The 19,608-nt window shown below is 42.4% G+C and overlaps 1 protein-coding gene across 1 annotated transcript in view; it reads left to right on the forward strand.

The window, feature by feature from the left end:
- The window catches only part of GRSF1 (G-rich RNA sequence binding factor 1), a 19,636-nt gene extending 565 nt beyond the window's left edge, over positions 1-19,071 (forward strand). Inside the window, exons 2-9 of the mRNA XM_018553556.1 lie at positions 2,953-3,108; positions 4,348-4,533; positions 9,097-9,235; positions 9,391-9,572; positions 10,855-10,976; positions 12,256-12,394; positions 17,381-17,463; positions 18,972-19,071. Coding sequence (XP_018409058.1) covers positions 2,953-3,108; positions 4,348-4,533; positions 9,097-9,235; positions 9,391-9,572; positions 10,855-10,976; positions 12,256-12,394; positions 17,381-17,430 — 974 coding nt within the window. The 3' untranslated portion in view covers positions 17,431-17,463; positions 18,972-19,071. The remainder of the gene's footprint in view (positions 1-2,952; positions 3,109-4,347; positions 4,534-9,096; positions 9,236-9,390; positions 9,573-10,854; positions 10,977-12,255; positions 12,395-17,380; positions 17,464-18,971) is intronic.
- The last annotated feature ends 537 nt before the right edge of the window (positions 19,072-19,608 follow it).

Genomic DNA, 19,608 nt, shown 5'->3' on the forward strand with positions numbered 1-19,608 from the left:
GAAAACAAAGTTATATAAAAATAAATATTTGTGGTTTTTTAAAATTTTTTTTTTTTTTTTTTTGTCAAACTTTATTTTATTTTTTATATTTTATTGGTATCCAAAGGGTTTTCAATGCTTTTTGTTTGAATTTTTTTTGTATTTTTTTAATAAAAGTATTGGTCTATTAACATAACTGAACAAGAGAGGGTAATGGCTAAAGAAAATTGTAAAACGGTGGATGTAATAGAGTTTGGAGAGATGGGCATATGTTTTCAAGACCAAGAAATGATCTCACACTATTAACCACATGAAGACCAGGTGTTTACACCCCCCCTTCCTGGCCAGGCCTTTTTTTCAGTATTCAGCACTGCAGTACCTTGACTGACATTTATTCCGTCATGCAGCGCTGTACTGAAATTAATTTTATACCATTTTTTTGAGGACAGATAGAGCTTTCATTTGGTGGTGGCTTTTTTCTTTACATTATAATACGTTTTGTTATTACACAATTTTCTCTAAAATATAAAAGTCAGGGTCACGTCGGGTAAATAGACACCAAACATACCGAGCCTTAAAATTGAGCGCACCTGCGAAATTGCAAAAAACGACCATACCCAAAATTTGCCATAGGCGATGCTTTAAAAGCTTTTATCGCTCATCAGTTTAGTGTTATCAGTGAATAATGTCCTTAGAATTATTGTTCGTGCTCTGACGTTCGCTCTGATATGTAACGTGTGCGGCGTAATGGGTGCAATCGTTTTTGCACGTATGCGCACCCGACCCACGTGCTTGTGGGGCTGGGGACTTACATTTTTTCACTTAACGTTGTCATATAGGGACCAAGAAGCCCCCTATGTGAAAGCAAAGAGGATGTGGCAGGTCATCTTTATGGAGACATCAGGGGTCTTTAAGACCCCTAATGTCACATAGGGACCCCCAAAGAAGCTAATGAAGCAGAGATCTGCTTCATCAGCTTCTCTCGAGCTTCTGTAGCTGGAGAGTGACAGCAGAATGTGGTACTATACATCACTTTGTACATTCTGACACTGGAGAGGAGATTGGAGGGAGATCGTGTGCTGATCCCCTGTCAGAGCTGCCATGCCACTCCTGGGCCCACACCGGGCACATTGAAGCTCAGGACCAGTGCTGCGGAGGTGGTGGGGGGGGGCGTGTGCGGCACTGGGGGCGTTGCGCACAGACCGGCACCTCATACAGAGCCGCCGCACTGCTTGTATGTAAACATCGTTTACATGTTTTAAATTGACAAGTTTCCTGGCGCAAACGAGTGGGCGGGCTGAACAGGTAAAAACGCCCTGTTACTTCCAAATATCTGCCAGCCGTTTGATTCCAGCGGCCGGCCTTGAAGCGGTTAATGGTTCCTCAAGTACCTTATTAGATCTTTGTCTCTTATAGGTTAACAGGTTAGGTCTAATAAATAAGTGTTCCTCAATTGTTGTCATGCTTTGGCCAATGTTCTGCTGGGAAACCTTTGGCCCTCTATTTATGTAGATGTTACTTTGACATGTACAACCTACCCCCTTCATGGAAACTGCATTCCCTGATGGCAGTGGCCTCTTTCAGCAGGATAATGCACCCTGCCACACTGCACAAATGGTTTGAGGAACACAACGAGTTTGAGGTTTTGACTTGGACCTCCAAATTGTCCAGATCTTAATCCATTTGTGCGATGTGCTGGAAAAACAAGTCCGATCCATGGGGGCCCCGTCTAGCAACTTACAGGACTTAAAGGATCTCAGGGGTGTGGAAATAAAAAAAATAAAAAAACTACTTGTCCAAGGACTAATGTGGGGCCCAATCTACTTGTCCCTCATGACCATCTACTTGTCGTGATACAAAAAATAATTTTATCCAAAACCATATTTAACCATGCTAAGAAGCACTTCTCATTGGTCAGGTGTCCACACTGACCAGTGAGTGCACGCAATTTGCGATCGAAATTAAAAATCCGTGGCACAGGGCTGTGCTGGACAGCCGTACGGGGTATGGATAGTACACCTGTTCCAGCAGAGGGAAAGAACTGTTCACCAAAAGGTAAGTATGGGGGAGAGAGGGGGACCACCTTTTGAGCAGGTAATTCGGTTTTCCCAAATTACTTGGGAAAGTGAACTTACTCTTTAATGCACATTGTGAGTGCCAGAGAGCGCACAATGTGGCACACCAGTGGAATAGGGGCAGCACACGGCGTGCACACACACAATGCCCTATGCATTTTTGGGTATGTTTCCATCAATCCTCTACATTCTTCCAGGATAGTGGTATAGTAGGTTATTAATACATGCCCCTTTCATTGGAAATATTTTATTGATATTTAATTATAAGCACTTAATTCAGAAATGACACATTGGGGGACGGAGTTGCAACAAAATTGGCTAATTGCAAAGTTTTATCTCTGTTTCACGCCTTTTTCAAAGTGTTTTTTTGACATTTCTATTTGCAACTCGTTGCACGTTCTGCAAAATTTGCATAATTTCTCAACGGCACAGTAATTGCATCCAGCATTTTCTAATTAAAAAAACTCCAAGCTGTCACTCATTCTAGAAGTCCTCTTGAGCACTTAAAGTATGGCAAAGATTACTCTGTTTCATACCCTCAAGTCAGCTGTCATCTTAGGGTGCCAGGAGTTTTTCCTGCAAGCTTGGGGCAGTTTAGAGACAATTTAGAGACCATTCTCCTTGTGAAAGCATTTAAGAATGAAACATAAACAAGGATAATATATCTGTCACTATATGCACTAGAACTCAGGGATACAACACTTTAAAAGATGCAGATGATGTGACAACATTGATAAATTCTCTCCAGTGTGTTTTAATTAATGTAAGTCATGTGGGAAATTTAGTCAGCAATGCCTGCAACAGTAAACCTCAGTTGTTTTTTGTTGTTGCTGTGGACCTATTTATATTCTGCATAGTCTTTCATTCAGCCGCATGTTTTCATTTTTGTTTTCTCCAGAATGCAATGTATCTAATGGTACAGATGGGGTTCACTTCATCTTCAACAGAGATGGCAAACCAAGAGGAGATGCAATCATTGAATTTGAGACAGCAGAGGACTTGTCGAAAGCTTTGGAACAGCACAAAAAGTATATGGGGCAACGCTATGTGGAAGGTGAGCAAATGACTACTCGGTGACTGACTCGTAGACAAATGACTATTGATCAGCTGTTAGAAAGGTAAACCCTTTTTTTTTTTTTCATGGAAAATTATTGAAACCTTTTTTTTTTTTTGCATGAAGCAGTGAGATGGATACTGATGCAAAGAAAGGAGAAACGTAGACCACATTTTTAATTTATATTATGCTGATAATATTGCAGGTTTTTTTCCCAATTGAGCTTCCAAAATTGTTGCATGCAAGTGAACAGTGCACAGACACCCACAGCTTTTTTTAAAAATAATTTCTTGCACAACCAAGTGATTTAAATTGGGGTTGAAAAGGGTCCCCTTTTCAGTTGGCATTTAACATGGTTTTGATCCGTGTTCATGGAAATGTTGATTGGTTGCATGAAAATGGGAAATGGTAAAGGTGCCCATACACCTTACAATTTATCTGCAGATTTTCTGTGGTCGGATGGAAAAAGTGCAACAGATTGGCCAAGTTGGAGATTACTCCATCCACACAGTTAAGTGTAGATGGAGGAATCTGTTGCACCTTTTCCATCTGACCACAGAAAATCTGCAGATAATTGTAAGGTGTGTGGCCAGCTTTAGAATAGTGGATCCTGGATTGCTGTAAACCAGTCAACTTGCTGAATTCTTTTTTTTTCCAATGGAAACCTGATAGAAAACTATCACAATTGCCTTGTGTGACCAGAATAAAGGTGGCCATACACTCTACAACCATCGCAAGACTCTAGTCTTGCGATGGTTGTACAGGGATTAAAAAAAACGTACGATCTGCCTATCTTGGACAGGCAGATCGCACTCTCGATCATCGCAAGCCCGCCCCCCTGAGGGGCGGGCTTCCGATGACCGCAATGCTGAACGGGCAGTGTGCGCACACTGGCCCGTTCGGCATTTGTCTTCCGAGCATCGTTCTGACCAGCTGAGAATCGTACGATTCCCGGCTGGTTTTCGAACATGCTGGTTCGACAGAAGACGTGCGACCGTACAGTAGAAACAGTCGCACGTCTCCGTTCACACTGCTCGATTATCGTACGAAAAACCGATCGCATACGATTATCGTACGATAATCGTGCAGTGTATGGGCACCTTAAGCCTTACAAATATATTTATATATATATTTTCATGTGTGTTTATTGCTTTTGTCTGTTACTTTCAACCTTTCAGTACTATGTCTTAATAGGAAACATGTGGGCTTCCTTTAAGCAGTCTGTTTGGTATATTGCAGTGTTTGAAATGAGCCACAAGGATGCAGAGTTACTTTTGCGAAGACTCCAGACTTCTACATCACCGACTGGAATGTCATCAATGTCGCAGACTGCGACGATGCCTGCTAGCCCAAATGATGCCACAGTGAGGCTTCGCGGTTTACCCTACAGCTGTACTGAACAGGATATCCTAAATTTCTTTTCAGGTGACTAGTCACGGTGATTTATTTTTGTTGTTTTGTTTAAATGCTAATATTGATTTATTATCATATATTTTCTTTAAAGGAGAACTATGAGGAGAGTGCTTTTCACTCACCTCAAAGTTCTAGCCGACCTGTGACAATGAGACTGTCACAGGTCGGCTCAGTAGATCGGGAGGTGAGCGAACACATACCGGCGTTCGCTCACCTTTCGATCCTGTCACGGCTCTCTGCCGTGACAGGGGGAGGGGCTGGATTCCCCTCTCCCCGCTCCGACCCGCCAGTGCTGACTGACAGAACGGACGGGGGAGGGGGCGGATACAGCTGGCTCTGCCTCTAGATAGGCAGAGCCAGCTGTCACTCACGCAGCTGGGCAGATTCCATCGTCTAAGTCCAGTCTAAGTTCAGTTCAAAAGTCTGTGTAAAGTGAAAATGTGCTTGCCAAATACGGTGTATAAAAAAAACACAACTTAATAGTCTTTGTACAAATCTATATCTTCCTCTGGCCTTGTGTTCCACACAACCAAAATTTCCTTCAAGTGCCACCCAGTGGTTGCGTACTCCACATCTTACAGTGGACACACTCCCCAAAACAGCTGAACCTCCTATTATCACCTGATGTTTCATCTATGTCTAACAGTAGTGAAGACATCTATAGTGAAACTCTACTTGATTAAAAAAAAATGTGTATTCTCTTCTTTGCAAAATGTACTCAAAGCACCATGTGTATCAGCAAAAAAAAACAGTATCATCGCAAGCATCCATCTCATGCCCCAACCTGCACCAGTCTTAGCATCTGTTTTCCAGGGGACTTCAGGTGTGTGTGTGATGGCGTATCTCATTCTAACTTGACCTACGTGTTTCATTACTTCTTACTTAATACATCAGGGGCGTGAGCAGTAAATATATCCGCATGAAAAGAGTGGAGATAACAGTTAGCACCTACTTTTAATGTTGCCAAAACATCACAATTTAGCCCAGTAGAACCAGTACATTGTGCACTGCGCATGTATTTGTAAATGTACTTTCATCTACTTGACTGATGAAATACAATAAAACTATTATTTACAACCTTAGAACATATGTGAGGCACAGAGGTGCGTAGATTGTAAAAAAAAAAATGGAAAGGTCTCTGCCCAGGGGTCACAGGTACTGCTGCTGCATGCTGATAAAATGCTACTGACTGCATACTTGTGTACAGGTAAGGATGTACACCCCTACCCAGAGTCTGCGTTTACGGACATACATTTGTAGCTGTAGGCAGTCCTGCATACCCAGTTTCAATCCAGACCCTTGAAAATCAACATTCTGGCATTGTGGGACATGTAGGCTGAGTCTCTGGTTTGTCCTGTACACCTGACCAGCAAGTCAAGGCTTAACCTGGTGTGGCCCCCTTTTATCCCCAGTCTGGTGCTGGAGTCAGCATTGCCACTGCAGTGGCTTATGTCAACCATCAGGGAGACACCAGCACAGCTCAAAGAGAAGCGGACTTTTTCCTGGCTAGGGTAGAACTTCACATTCCGGTCCTGACTGCTGTGCACCTTCCAGGAATCGAAAAATAGTTAGGCAGACTTCCTCCATTGACAAATTCTGGATTCCAGCGAATGGTCTCTTTTATGCAGAGGTATTTTGAGCTCTCTGTCGCAGATGGGGACCACCAGCTTTGGACCTCCATGTGTCCAGGTTCAACAACAAACTGGACAGTTTTGGCACCAGGAATTCACAAACCTTCATAGTTGATGCTTTGATGACTGCAGGTTCAGTTCAAACTGCTCTACGGTTATCTTAAGCTCCTTTCTCACCTACTGCCCACAATCAGGATGGAGGACATTCTGATGTTCCTTATTGCATGGAACTGACCCTGGAAGATGTGGTACTCGGACATAGTCAAACTCCTAACAGACTTTGTGTGCCCTCCCAGATCATTCCAATCTTCTGTTCTAGGGAGTGTTCACCCTGTTCATTGGTTGCTGGCTTTAGTGGCTTAGCTGGCGAAGGCAAGGTCCAAGGGTTAATCGGATTCGGTCATTCCCATGCTCTTAAATCTAGGAAATTGACTTTTGCACTTGGATGGTTTACTTTGCTTAGTGCAAGTTAAGAAAATCCGATCCCGGGAGAGAATACAGTTGGCCTTGAGTGCCATCAAGTGTGAAATCGTGAGCTTAGTGGTTTCTTTCAGAGACAGAATGCCTCTCACTCTGTAGCAAAAGCCATTGTACAAGGTGTTGCCCATGCCTTAGTAAAGTCCTAGGTACAAGGTGTTACTCGCTTTGTTCCTTTTGTGCATCCCTGTCTCTGGGATCTCAATCTAGTCCCATTAGTCCTTCAGAGACCACCCATGGAGCCTATTGAGGATATTCCTCTGTGTACCCTTACTCGCTAGGTTGCCATTCTCATCATCATTTGCTCACTGAATTTAGGAATTGGCGGCTTGACTTGTAAAGCACTCTTTCTTGTGCTACACAGGGGCAAGGTTGTTTTGAGAACTATAGGCCTTCTTTCCTTCCCAAGTTGGTTTCACCCATTCACCTTAAATTGATATCAAAGTTAAAAGAATTTTAAGCTATTTCCAATGCTGATGAAATCGCTTACAATGAATGCTGCTTCTTGATGTTTAAAAGTTTGTTTCCGGCAAAAATGTAAAGCAATGCTTTGCTGGGCATTGTATGTGTCCTTAGATCTAGATTAATTACTGAGAAAAAGTTAGAGTTTTTAATACTACTTTAACCAGGACATTGTTCTACCGTATCTTTGTTTTACTCCTAAACAAACATACAAAGGATATTTCCCTCCATTGTCTGGATGTGGTATCTGCTGTTAAGAGTTTATCTCTCTGCTACAGCTCTCTTTCAAAAGTCTGACAGTTTGTCATTCTTGAATGACCCCCCCCCCCATAGGCCAGCCTTCTTCTCATGTCACTATCTCCTAGATGGATTAGACTAATCCTCTTCAAAGCTGACCTGATGGGCGAGATTCCTTTTCCGGTTGCACTCTACTAGATCTGTTTAGTGCTTCCTGGGCCTTTCAGCATCAGGCTTCTTTTGCCCGGTATGGTCACATGAGGGCTCAGGGCTTCCTTTCTTTCTCCTGGTGGCTGAAGGGGATTGATGGGAAGGTGAAGATGTGTGGTGGGGTTGAGGTTAAGCAAACCTGTATGTCTGCCCTGCACAGGCACAGGTTAACTTTAAAACTAGTGTTTTAGAGAAAATGTGAATAACTAAAAACAAATGCTTTTTTGCCAAACAAAAATTCTTTCAGTTGTGGTAAGCTATTGGCATGTATCTCTAGAGAAAACCATAAACTCCAAGTAATCATCCAACTGATATCTCAAAACCAACATCACATCAAAGTCCCCTATTTATTTAGCAGAAAGCTATACAGTTCAACACGTGTTAAAACATACTCAATCTCAAACAGACATGTTAGTCACTGATATCCGTGGAGGAAGTACAAATTACAGTGTCATCTTTGCCCCGTTTTAATCCCTAGGTGCCAGGGGACTGCTAGTAGTTTTATAGTGCCTTTTGGGCAGATTGTTAGAGGAAGTGAATCCCATCTGCAATTTAAATTTTCACAATCTGTGAATAAGACTTACCTTCTAGATGGAATCCTGGATCCTCTCCATGCTTTGCAATTGACTTCTAGTTACTTAGAATGCCGGTTTTCTATAGAAAGCTCCGACTTGTCGAGCTCTCCGGCTGGGCACGTCGCCTCCGGTGACTGCCAGTAGGAGATGTACAGCAGATGGAGCTAGTGCCCATCAGCAGAAAATCCTTGTCGAACTGTCTTAACTTTTACCACTGCGGCTAGCGGCTCATCGGATTCTATAACCCGGTACAAACTTATATTTGTCCTAGGTTATAGAAGCCGATAGCTGCGCAGTGGCAACTGTGGTTGTAGACAGAATCATGTGGCCGCGCAGGCGCTGTAACATAATATAACCATTGACTGGGTTATAGAAGCCGATGCGTGGCTATCGGCTTCTACAACCTAGGACAAATATAACTGTAGTAGGTTATAGAAGTGGATAGCCGCGCAGGCGCTGTGGCAATAGTTGGACGTTTTGACAAGGATTTCCTGGGCATGCGCACTAGCACCAACTGCTGTAGATCTCCTACTGGCAGTCACTGGATGTGACGACAGCAGTTGGAGAGGTAGACGGGTTGTAACTCTCGATAGAACACCGGTTCTGTGGATGAAGGCAAAATGTTTGATTCTGTGAAGCAGAGATACTCATGGTTGGTGCTCCAGGGCGTTAGGTTTGGTCGAAAAATAGATCCAGTTATTAAGTTCCAACGACGTACATCCATAGTGTTTGGTGGACATCCATTCACCAAATACTAGGCAGAAGATACCCACTGTCCCAACTAATATTCACATTAACCTTTAAACCCCTGGCAACAAAAATCATTCAACTTTCAAAATAATAGTTTTCCAGCTACAAGTCTCCGGCAATCAGCTTTAGCTGGTATGCCAGGGTGTTTTCTCCTTTTCATATTAGACGGGAAGAAATCTTTTATATGTGTTCTTTTCTAGTACAACTTTTAGCTTGTCATGTTATGTTTACAGGTCTGAGCATAGCAGATGAAGGCATAACATTTGTTTTGGACCAGAGAGGACGTAAATCTGGGGAGGCATTTGTACAGTTTGTCTCACAAGAACATGCTGAACATGCACTTCTGAAACACAAGCAGGAAATTGGCAGCAGGTACTGTTAGCCATCTGGCTGTGGCTGGTTGTCACGCTCTGTCATTAGTCTTGTTGGTTACATTTAAGGTGCAAGTAGATTATAATATAATACTAAATATACTTGTATATATTTGCCCACATATTTACTTTTTTGTTATGTTGTTCCATTTTCAGGTATATTGAGATATTTCCGAGCAGAAGAAGTGAAATTCAGAATGCTCGTCTGAATTTCCGTAGAAGAAAAGCTGTTACATTTGCCCCTACCATGAAAGACTTTTATGAGCCAGATGTCTCTCTCAATAATGCTAGCAATGATCTGCATGCTGATGTGGCCCCTGAAAATGATGACATTGATGGTAAGATACTGGTATATTTTTCTTTCTTTTGTCCTATCTCCACGCTTGCTTGGATATAGATAATAAAGCATTCTGCTGTTTACTCCTACTTGTGTCATGTGATTTATCTTGGTAAAAAAAACTGACTTAGGGTACCTCCCAAGAGCACATTCATCTGCTGCTTTATATGCAGAGCTACTTCTCAGCTGTACAGGCCAACAAACGAAAAATTAGAGATGACTGTTTTTTCTTAGCTGTAAAGTGGCCAGCATGGGGAAACAAAAGAAAAATCACTATTTGTAAATGTTGGGGGGGCAGCAGCACCAAACCTTGTAAGCAAGCTATTTGCCTATGAGTACTATTATGCTAAATGAATTTCTTGATGATTTCTAAACCTTGAGGGCCCGTTCACACCATGACCAGATCATCTCCAGACCAGATTGTTTCCAGACCCAAAATGCATCCCAATGTATCCCTATGCTATTTCTGGCCTCTGTTCACACCAGCGCAGTCCGTTACAGACCAGAAAAATACTGCATGTCTCATTTGTCTGGTCTGGAATGCACTGGATTGCAAATAATAGCATACAAACACACCGGAACGCACCTTTCAGACCATTTTAAGCAAAAAAATATTCCAAACGCGGCAAAATGCAATGCACTGCGTTCCAGGTCTGGTCCAGAAAATGGTGTGAACCTGCCCTCAGTGTATGTTAAATGGCAGCTAATATAAGGAATTGAATCTGCCTTTGCATTGTATGCAGTGTTAAACTCCTTGGTCCCCCCACAGTGTTGAGTGGTTCCTCCTGCTGACCTCAACATCACGACTGTACACTGTAGTGATGGGAAGCTTGGCGGGAGGAACTAACTAGTAAATGGTGCAGGGGACCAAAGAGATGGACATTCCCAGAAGTGTCAGTTTCTTGAGTTCAGTGGAGTATTTCTAAAAGAAAGGTGTAGCCTTTTAGCAGTGCGAATACCGGCATTACAAAGCCTGATATAACTCGTCACGTACAGTGTACGTGGCCAGTCATATAGGCACAAAGTGACGGGACGTACACTGTACGTCGACCATCACAAAGGGGTTAAAAGCGAAATATCTAAATTGTTTTTCTTTTTCTCTGGTATATTTTTTTGAATTTTTCTTGTTTAATGACAACCTTTTCTGTGCCAACTACGTAAGCTATGCATCGGGACAAAACAATTTGAATCCTGTTGGTTGAAGTGAGCAGCACTTCCCCCATTCTTTTTTTTTTTTTAAATTATTCTTTTCCATCATAATGTTCATCTGTTTGTTTCCCCAGAATATGTAAAGGAGATGTCTGGAAAGTGTATGGATTCACAAGACTTCACAGTGGGATCACCTGTCCATGATATCCACATTAGAGGGCTACCATTCCATGTATCGGGGCAGGATATTGCCAATGTAAGTTATAATTAACCTAGATATAAATATAGAGCTTTAACCCTTTTTTGCTGGCAGCGGGCCCCTTTAAACAGACAACGCCGGGACTCTGTTTACATTTGTAGAGGTGGTGACCAGCTTTACAATAGAAGCGATTCTGGCGACTTCTACATGCTGTTAAACTGCCTGACACCCCCGCCGTGTTTCCTGGGCTCCGCTGCCCCTCCTGCGTGCTCGGGACCGGCATCTCGTTTGTCGGCGGGAAGCTGGGGAGGAGAGCTGTGAAACATCTGCTCGCCACTCTCCTCCCCACTCTATGGGAGTGGGAGCGATGCAGATTACATCATTTCCAGTCCCTGAGCTGTCAGTGCTGGGCTCCTAAAGCCCAGCAATAGGCTATTGAAGTGCGATCTGCACTTCAATATCTTTAAAGTGAAACTAGGGGACTTTTGGACCCCCAGTATCACCTTATAGAGTACCTGTCTCTGCCAATATGCTATCACATGGGGGGGGGCTTGTAAGGTCCCCTATGTGATAGCAATTATAGTAAAGCATCATCTATGGACATTTTGGGATACAGAATTTTGTCGCCGTTTCACGGACACTATTTTTAACCTGAGCATGTTGGGTATCTATTTACTTATTGTAACCTCATCTTTTATATTGTATTTAAAAATGGGTGGTTTATTGTGTTTCTATCCTTTTTTTAAAATGCATTTTTCACTAAATTTTTGGATTTGATGATAAGCTGTGCTCCATTTTATTCTACAGGGTCTTGGTTTTCAGAAAATATATAATGTTTGGGGGTTTGAAGTAATTTTCAGGCCTAAAATGTGGATTATAACATGGGTGCAAAAAAACATAGGTCATTAAGGGGTTAAACTCCAGGCAAATGGCCTAGCATGCATTTGCTATACATATGTTACCTGCCAATAATTTGCAAGTTAACACAAATCTGTAACTACACAGCTTAGCCAGGCAGTTTACATTAATTTCCTATTTCAACTTTTCAGCTTCTTGTGTGACCAGCCTGTTCATTAGGCAGTACATCTGTGTCATTACAGTGCTGAATTGTGGTCCATTGAGCAATCCAGGAAACCTGTAAAGCTGAAGCAGGAAATAACCGTGTCACTTGGTTGACTATATAGTGTGGCAGGGCAACACTAGCTAAATAGAATAAAACAGTAAATCGGTTGACATTTTGTTTTTCTGGAGTACTAAGATCCTTCTGGATAAGAGTTTTACAACTGTGTTACTGGAATATGTCTGCAGTATACAAAAATCCTTTTTCTCTTTTTAGTTTTTCCATCCTGTAATGCCTCTGAAGATCAATATTGAGTTTAGTGCAGATGCAGGAGGTACTTCTGGTGAAGCTGTTGTAAGATTTCTGACTCATGAGGATGCCATAGCTGCCATGGCCAAAAACAGATGTCATATGCGTAAGTCGATCTACCATCATCCAAATGATTCATTATTCCAATTTTTGGGTGTTCTTTTGCCGTGCTGCTGGTTATAGTTTTAAATTGTACATCACAGGAGACAGGATCAGTCATAAACCACTGGATTATATGCTGCCTTCAGGTGACTGGACACTGGCAATCAAAGCTGTAGTGTCTTTAGGTGATGGGTGCCTACTCTCTGCAGAGAGAAGCAAACCTCAAGACTCTTCTGGCAATATTCCGCATGTAATATGCTAGGTCAATCATTGCTTTTCTTCACCTGGGGGATCTTTTGGCCATCAAGGATGCCTACCTGCACATCTATATCATCTCGGCGCTACCTGCATTTTGCTGTGTGTGCATAATATTACCAATTTGGGCCCTTACCTTTTTGGCCTGTAAGGGCAGCAACTTGGATCTTCACTAAGTTGTTGGCACCCATCCTAGCTCTGCTTCACCCTCCGAGCATCTGTAGGTTACTTGCACAATCTCCTGCAAAGGGACAGTCAGTCCAGACTCTGTCAGCCCACTGTTCACCACACAGTGCAGTCCCAGCAGAGATTCAGTTTGATCAAAAATCAGCACTGGATCCAACTCATCGGTCTGGGTATCTGGGCCTAATCCTGTCCAGGGTCTTCCTCCCTCAGGACAGGCTCCTCACCCTCCATTTTCATCTATGGAACTTGTTGTCCAGGGGCCATCCATCCATTCGATTTTGCATGAAGTTTTGGGGGCTAATGGTGGCCTCCTTCGAGGCATTCCTACATGCCTAATTTCACTCCATGCCATTACAACTCAACATTCTGGCAGTGTGGGACAAGCTGACTCTGGAGCATCTCATATAGCTGACCAGCAAACCCAGGCTTGCCATGGTGTGGTGAGTTTTCAAGCTAACAATGGAATTGGGGAAATCATTTATTCTGATAACCTGTAAGGTACTCACAACAGGTGCCAGCTTGTCATCCTGAGGGGGAGCCTGGATACACTTGCAGTGTCGGGGACTTGGTTTTCGGGGGAGCTTGACTTCCGATTAATATCCTGGAGCTCAGGGCATCTCAGTTGTCCCTTCAACACTGGACCGCTTGACGGCTGAGTCGTCTGACTTGGAGTAACTTGGACATTGCCACAGCAGTGGCTTAGGTCAATCATCAGGGTGTCGCGCAGCTCAAAGAGAAGCAGAACGTCACATTCTGACCCCTACGGCTGTGCACATCCCAGGTGTGGAAAACGAATGGGTATTTCTCTATCTCAATGTCTGGTTCCCGGAGAATGGTCTCTTCACACGGAGGTATTTCGAGATCTCTGTCATAGGTGGGTATTTCCAGACATGGACCTCCTGATGTGCAGGTTCAACATCAGATTGGATAGGTTTGTAGATTGGATCAGTTCATTCTGATCTACACTTTAACTCCTCTGAAGCTCCTTCCTTGTCTACTCTGCAGATCAGGTTGGAAGGTGTTTTCATTGCACCAAACTGACCCAGGAGACCATGGTACTTAGACATGCTCAGACTCCTGCCAGATACTCAAGGATGCCACCAGCACACCAATAGTAAAGTGAAATTAGTCCATTTAATGACTACACAATGCCATCCAAATTCAAGTGCTTATGGGGCTGCGCAGGGCCCTCTTCATCAGGCCCAGAATGACCTAGGACTCTACAGGTTAAAACTACAAACCGGTAAAGAGCGCAGCAAGGTGCATCTGTATTTTATTCTGGCAGATACTGTCCCAAAGACCGGTTTGCCACCATGATTCTTGTCCGCTCACATTGGCTTGGCTGTTGAAGGCCAGGTCTCTGCAATTGGATTCTCTTTGTCATTTCTGAGGTTCCTCATCGGGGTCATCCTGCCTCTCATTCCACCATTGCTAGGTTGATTACACAGCCCATAGTATACAGGGAAACATTTCCTTCATTCTGTTGAAGCACATTCACTCATGCTTCATGGGCTTTTCTGAACCAATTTATGTGTTTCCCAGATTTGCAAGGCTGCCACCCGGTCTTCTATTCATACATTCATATGCCTAACCTTTTTCCAGGTGGATGTTCGGGCCTCATCTGATGGCAGCTTCAGTCATAGCGTGCTTTATACTCCGAGAACAGCTTATATAAAAAAGAAAAGGTTAGCACTAACTCTCCCAAATCAAATTGGCGAGACAAGTTCTATAGTCCACAACAAATGAACAGTGCCCAGAAAATGTAACCTGTTATTCAACTTCCTGCAACAAAAGTATCCGTTGTCAAGCAGTCTTCACCTTTGTTTCATACTCGGTAATACCTTCACCAGAAGTCACCCAAATATCATTAAAGTATGGTAGTAAGCATCTGTAAGATCTCTCAGTACCACAGAGGTCAGGCCTCATTCAGAAATGGCCCCCCCCCCCCTTCCTGTGCTGCACTGCTTTTGGATGCCCCAGTGGTCTACGACTGATCCTGTGATGTACAATTTAAGACAACCAGGATTTTATGTCTTGCCTAAAATACTTTTCCTTAAAGTACATCACAGGTCAAAAGTCCCGTCCACACTCATCCTTCCCTGGTTCTATGATTCACTCCTTATTGCTTGCAGCTAAACTGAGGCTTACTATGAGTGGGAGGTGTTATATTGGAGCTGTCCATTACAGCTTTGTTTGCCAGAGTCCAATCACCTGAAGGCAGCATATAACCCAGTGGTCTATGATGCCTTATCCTGTGATGCACTTCAAGAACAGGATTTTGCATCTCCCAAGTCCTATTACTTTTACATCCACCTATTAATTTCACCCATCAATATATTTGACATACTCGTACTTTTTTGTGTTTATATACCTAGGTGTAGTAGACAGTGTACGTATATCCTACCTTTCTGTGATGGGATTTTTCCATTTCCTTATTTCTTTGTCTGAATATATGGTATCTGTGGTCATTGTAAGCAGGTTGGTTTGCTGTGAATTAGTTTCCGGCTAGCTCTGCCTAATTAATAGCTATAAGGGTAGTGTTGCAGTAGTTACTGTTGTGAAGGTATATACTGCACACTTTAAAGATGTTAATATTCACGCTTGTGGATGTCCCCCTTTTAATTATAAATGAATAAATAACTGACAGCTGCAGCAAAAGACCGACACAGCCAAAAGCAATGTGGCCAATAGAGTGCTAAAACAATACACTGCGCTATCTCCCCTTATTGTGAAACAATTGAATATAACCCATAAACTTCCAAATAGACAATAAAACAACAAATTTTGATTATCCTCAATATTTATGTACACATTATTCACATTGGTGATTTATACTGCTTGATTTGCATATCCTTGATATTAATGAGTCACACATTATTTCACACTGTTTAATATTCTTTGCACCATACTTATTGTATTTTATGGGTACACTTGATATACGGTGGTATACACACATGGGTGTGTTTTGGGGTTTTATTGTCTATTTGGAAGTTTATGGGTTATATTCAATTGTTTCACAATAAGGGGAGATAGCGCGGTGTATTGTTTTAGCACATATACTCCACACTGGTAACATAGCGTCAGTTTGTAAATGTAATATAACACTTAAACCCACACTCTCCTACTAATCTGTCATGTTTTATAGCCTTCTGCCCACTAATGTGTATTCATAACACTTTGATATTTGTTATTGCATAAACTTTTAATTTGACCAAAGCAGTGTCTTGATAAGTTGGCTTCACACTGCAGGGGGCGTATAACCTACAAGCTAGCCTCGCACCGAAAAATGAATGCATTAATACCCTGTTGAACTTTTTAATTGGCTCGAATGTACTGTAGGTCATTGCAATGTAGCATAAAGGAATTTTTTAAAGTGCATTGCAGGTCCTATGGGAAAAAATATCTAATTTCAACATTTCTGTTGTGAAGAAGCTCACAGAACTATCCAATGTTCAGGTGCTGCTAAAATTTTAATAATGCCTCAGATTACCAGATGATTAGAACACTGTAGCTGTTTGAAACCAAAATGCAGGAAAATCATCCCTAAATGCAGGTGAATCCTCTTCACAGATCTTTTTTTCTTTCCACGGATGGCCTCAGTCTGTAATTTTTAAGGACAGCCTGTGAATTTCTGGACATTTGGCAGCCTTTATGTTGAACACTTGTCCAGTCAGATTACCTAAGTGACTGGCTGCTTGAACCTGCCTCTGAAACAGGAGGGACAGACAAAGCTATCCCTCAGTAGCGTTAAACAATTGAGTACAAGGGCCAGTGTTGACAGGCTGTTGTTCATATTAAACAGGTTTTGTATTCCCATAGAAGAGTAGGTCGTATGCACCTGTCCGTATACTCTGAATGACCTCATAAGCATCTCAAACCGATGCCATCAACACAGGCCCTTAGAAAGCTTTACCTAGTAGATCGCTGATGGGGCAGCAGTTGGAAAAAAAGCATTAAAAAAAGGACCTAAACTTTCATGCTATCCCAAGTGTAGTACATGGTGTGACGGACTCCAGTACTCGGGATGAGTATGTCCGCCGCTGTATTCTTCCTTGCTCAGGAGATACTGCAACCTGAAGATCCTTAGCTCCCAGTTTCCCCAGTCCCTGGTCGAGACACAAGTGTAGGGTGAAACAAACTCTGATTTATTGAGAGACTGTGCAACCTTTTATACACAAAGTGATCAGATAAAACTAAAATTCCATCACATCCCCCTTCCCTCCCCAGACATTCTGTCTTCACAACACCATAGGGGTCCACCTACTAAATAGCTCCAGACAGCCATAGCAGGAGCCTGGCCAGAATGTCTGTGTTCTGAGCTCCTTCAGAGTGCAATGGGAGATAACGAGGGGTGGTGCTGACAGTCTTTTCATAACCAGGTCACACAGTATAACGCACTTAAACCCAACACCAATACACATTTCACTCATAAACTCATCACCATGTCGCCACACATGGTTTTAGCAAAGCTGTAAACATATTACTAAAATTATTAATAGAATACTTTCTTTAGCCATAAATGCATTGTTTGTTTATTTTCTTCTCCTAGAACAAGGGTATTTAGAACTTTTCCTGAATTCGTCACCAGATGCTAAATGAAGTCCATGTTAGTGTTGGTATTAACATTAAAAAAAAAAAGGTAAGATTCATTTAAAAGACAAGTCTCAAAACTTTTTTTTTTTTTTCACCCATTGCAAAATGGGACTTGTACATATTTACCTTTTTGATCTGCTTTTTCCAAACAGTTTCTCTAGTTTGCACTGTGATTCTAAAGTGACGGCGGCAAGCAATGGATTGTATAGTTACAGTGGGGTGGCTGATTTGAACTGATACTGCATGATATTTTCCTATATTTTTGAAGAACAAATTAACTGGAGTTAGGGATCAGTTGGATCAGTGGTTCTCAACACGTGTAACCTCAAGACCCACATTTGTCCTAGGTCATTAAATCATGACCAAAGTTAAACTGCACCGGAATGCATGGCATTGCAGTACCACACATCCCAGTGCGGGTGATGGAACTGTGGGTGGTAGGTGCATTTGGGGGTGCCTTTCAATTGGAATGGCAACGCACCTCCCGCACCAGAACACGCTTTATTGGCACAGAACTGTTAATCACACAAGGCTGGGAAGCCTCATCTAGTGCAGTGAAAGGCAAACGGTGACCCACTGAACACAGGACCACGACCCACGAGTTATAAACCACTGAGTTGGATGATGTGTTCTGCTTTGAATGAGCCCTGTTATTCCTGTAGGTCTTGGAGCTCCTGCTGCAACCATCTGCAGCGCCCTGAAGATATAACGTGAAGCTGTGGCTGTATGGTGCTACAGCCTGGTGTTAATGTATGCACTAAGCAGTACCAGCTCAAGGACACACACGAATTACAGACCTCGCTCGTTGCTCATCTGCAGCTTTAGGTCCTTTTACACAGCTTTAGGTCCTTTCACAAGGGGCGAAGGGGGTTCTTCTCAGTTCGAGCGGTTAGGGTCTGGAACTCGTTGCCACAAGCAGTGATTTCAGCTAATAGTGTGGAATCATTCAAGAAGCTTTTGGACGATTTCCTGAGAAACGGTAATATACAGGGGTACAAGTACTCCTAATAACGAGATGACTCAGACACACACACACACACACACACACACACACACACACACACACACACACGGACTTGATGGACATGTGTCTTTATTCAACCTCAAATACTATGTAATTACACATGGGCGCCTTGTTTTGATTAACGGGGATCGAAGCAGTTAGGAACGGATGGCACCATTGTGACATCTGTGTCTGTCCAGTTTTTTTTTTTTTTTTCCTCCATCTTGTGATGGTGGAAGATACTGAAATTTAAGGGAACCATGTTGGTCTGTCGGGAGTCAATTACCCTGATCCACCACAGTCGGCTCTGCCAAAACGGAACTCTGTTCCATTTGGGTTTCTGGAGCTGGCTGGAGTCTGGGCTTATAGAATGCAAATGGGCACACTTCCGTTCAGATCCGGCTGACCATGGACTAACACTGGGCTTCTGATCAGGTCTGCCTGTCATTTTGGAAGGGGACTTATGGTTCAATGTCCTCCTGTTAACATTAATCTTTCCATAAAGTACAAATGTTAAATATTTTTTTTCTTTTTTCCTATTGCAGGGCGAAATAAGACTGATTTCTCTTCTCTACGTCCCATCTGACTTGATTTTATCAGCCTGGAATCCTTCTAAATGCATACATAGGTGTATCTGTGGAAAACAATAAATATGTGGTACTAGTTCAGCAGGAAACCATTACTACAAAATAGTTAAGGTTGAACATGGAAAACATTGTTCCTGGCACATTGGGTGAACTATTGCAAACCAGCCTTTATGTTATTGCATCAAAAGTGCCTACGTTCATGCAGAGAATGTGACATGAGGCTTCCTGCTGGAATATTCAAAATTCAAACCAGTGGAAAGGAGCTGGTGAAGAATGAAATATTAGATTTATACAGGAGTTTATACATTGTGAATGATCCCAATTTTAGTTGTTAGGAATTGGACGCAGGTAAGAAGCAGTTTCCCAGCGTCAGTGTTTTATTTCTTGCTTATATGAGAGCACCATATGATGGATCTGTTTCTTGCATATTTCATGTGCATTGAATTCTAAATGTATTAAACGCTGTCCATGATTCCAACATTTTTCTCACTATGGAAAGGGATCAAACAGAATAAATGTTTCTGTTGTCTTGAATAGATTTTATTTTTTATTGCCAGCTGTGTTTGTGTGAATAATATTGATGCTACCTGGTTA

The sequence above is a fragment of the Nanorana parkeri genome, unplaced genomic scaffold, assembly GCF_000935625.1.
Source record: "Nanorana parkeri isolate BGI_ZX_2015 unplaced genomic scaffold, ASM93562v1 scaffold124, whole genome shotgun sequence".
Classification (NCBI taxonomy): domain Eukaryota; kingdom Metazoa; phylum Chordata; class Amphibia; order Anura; family Dicroglossidae; genus Nanorana; species Nanorana parkeri.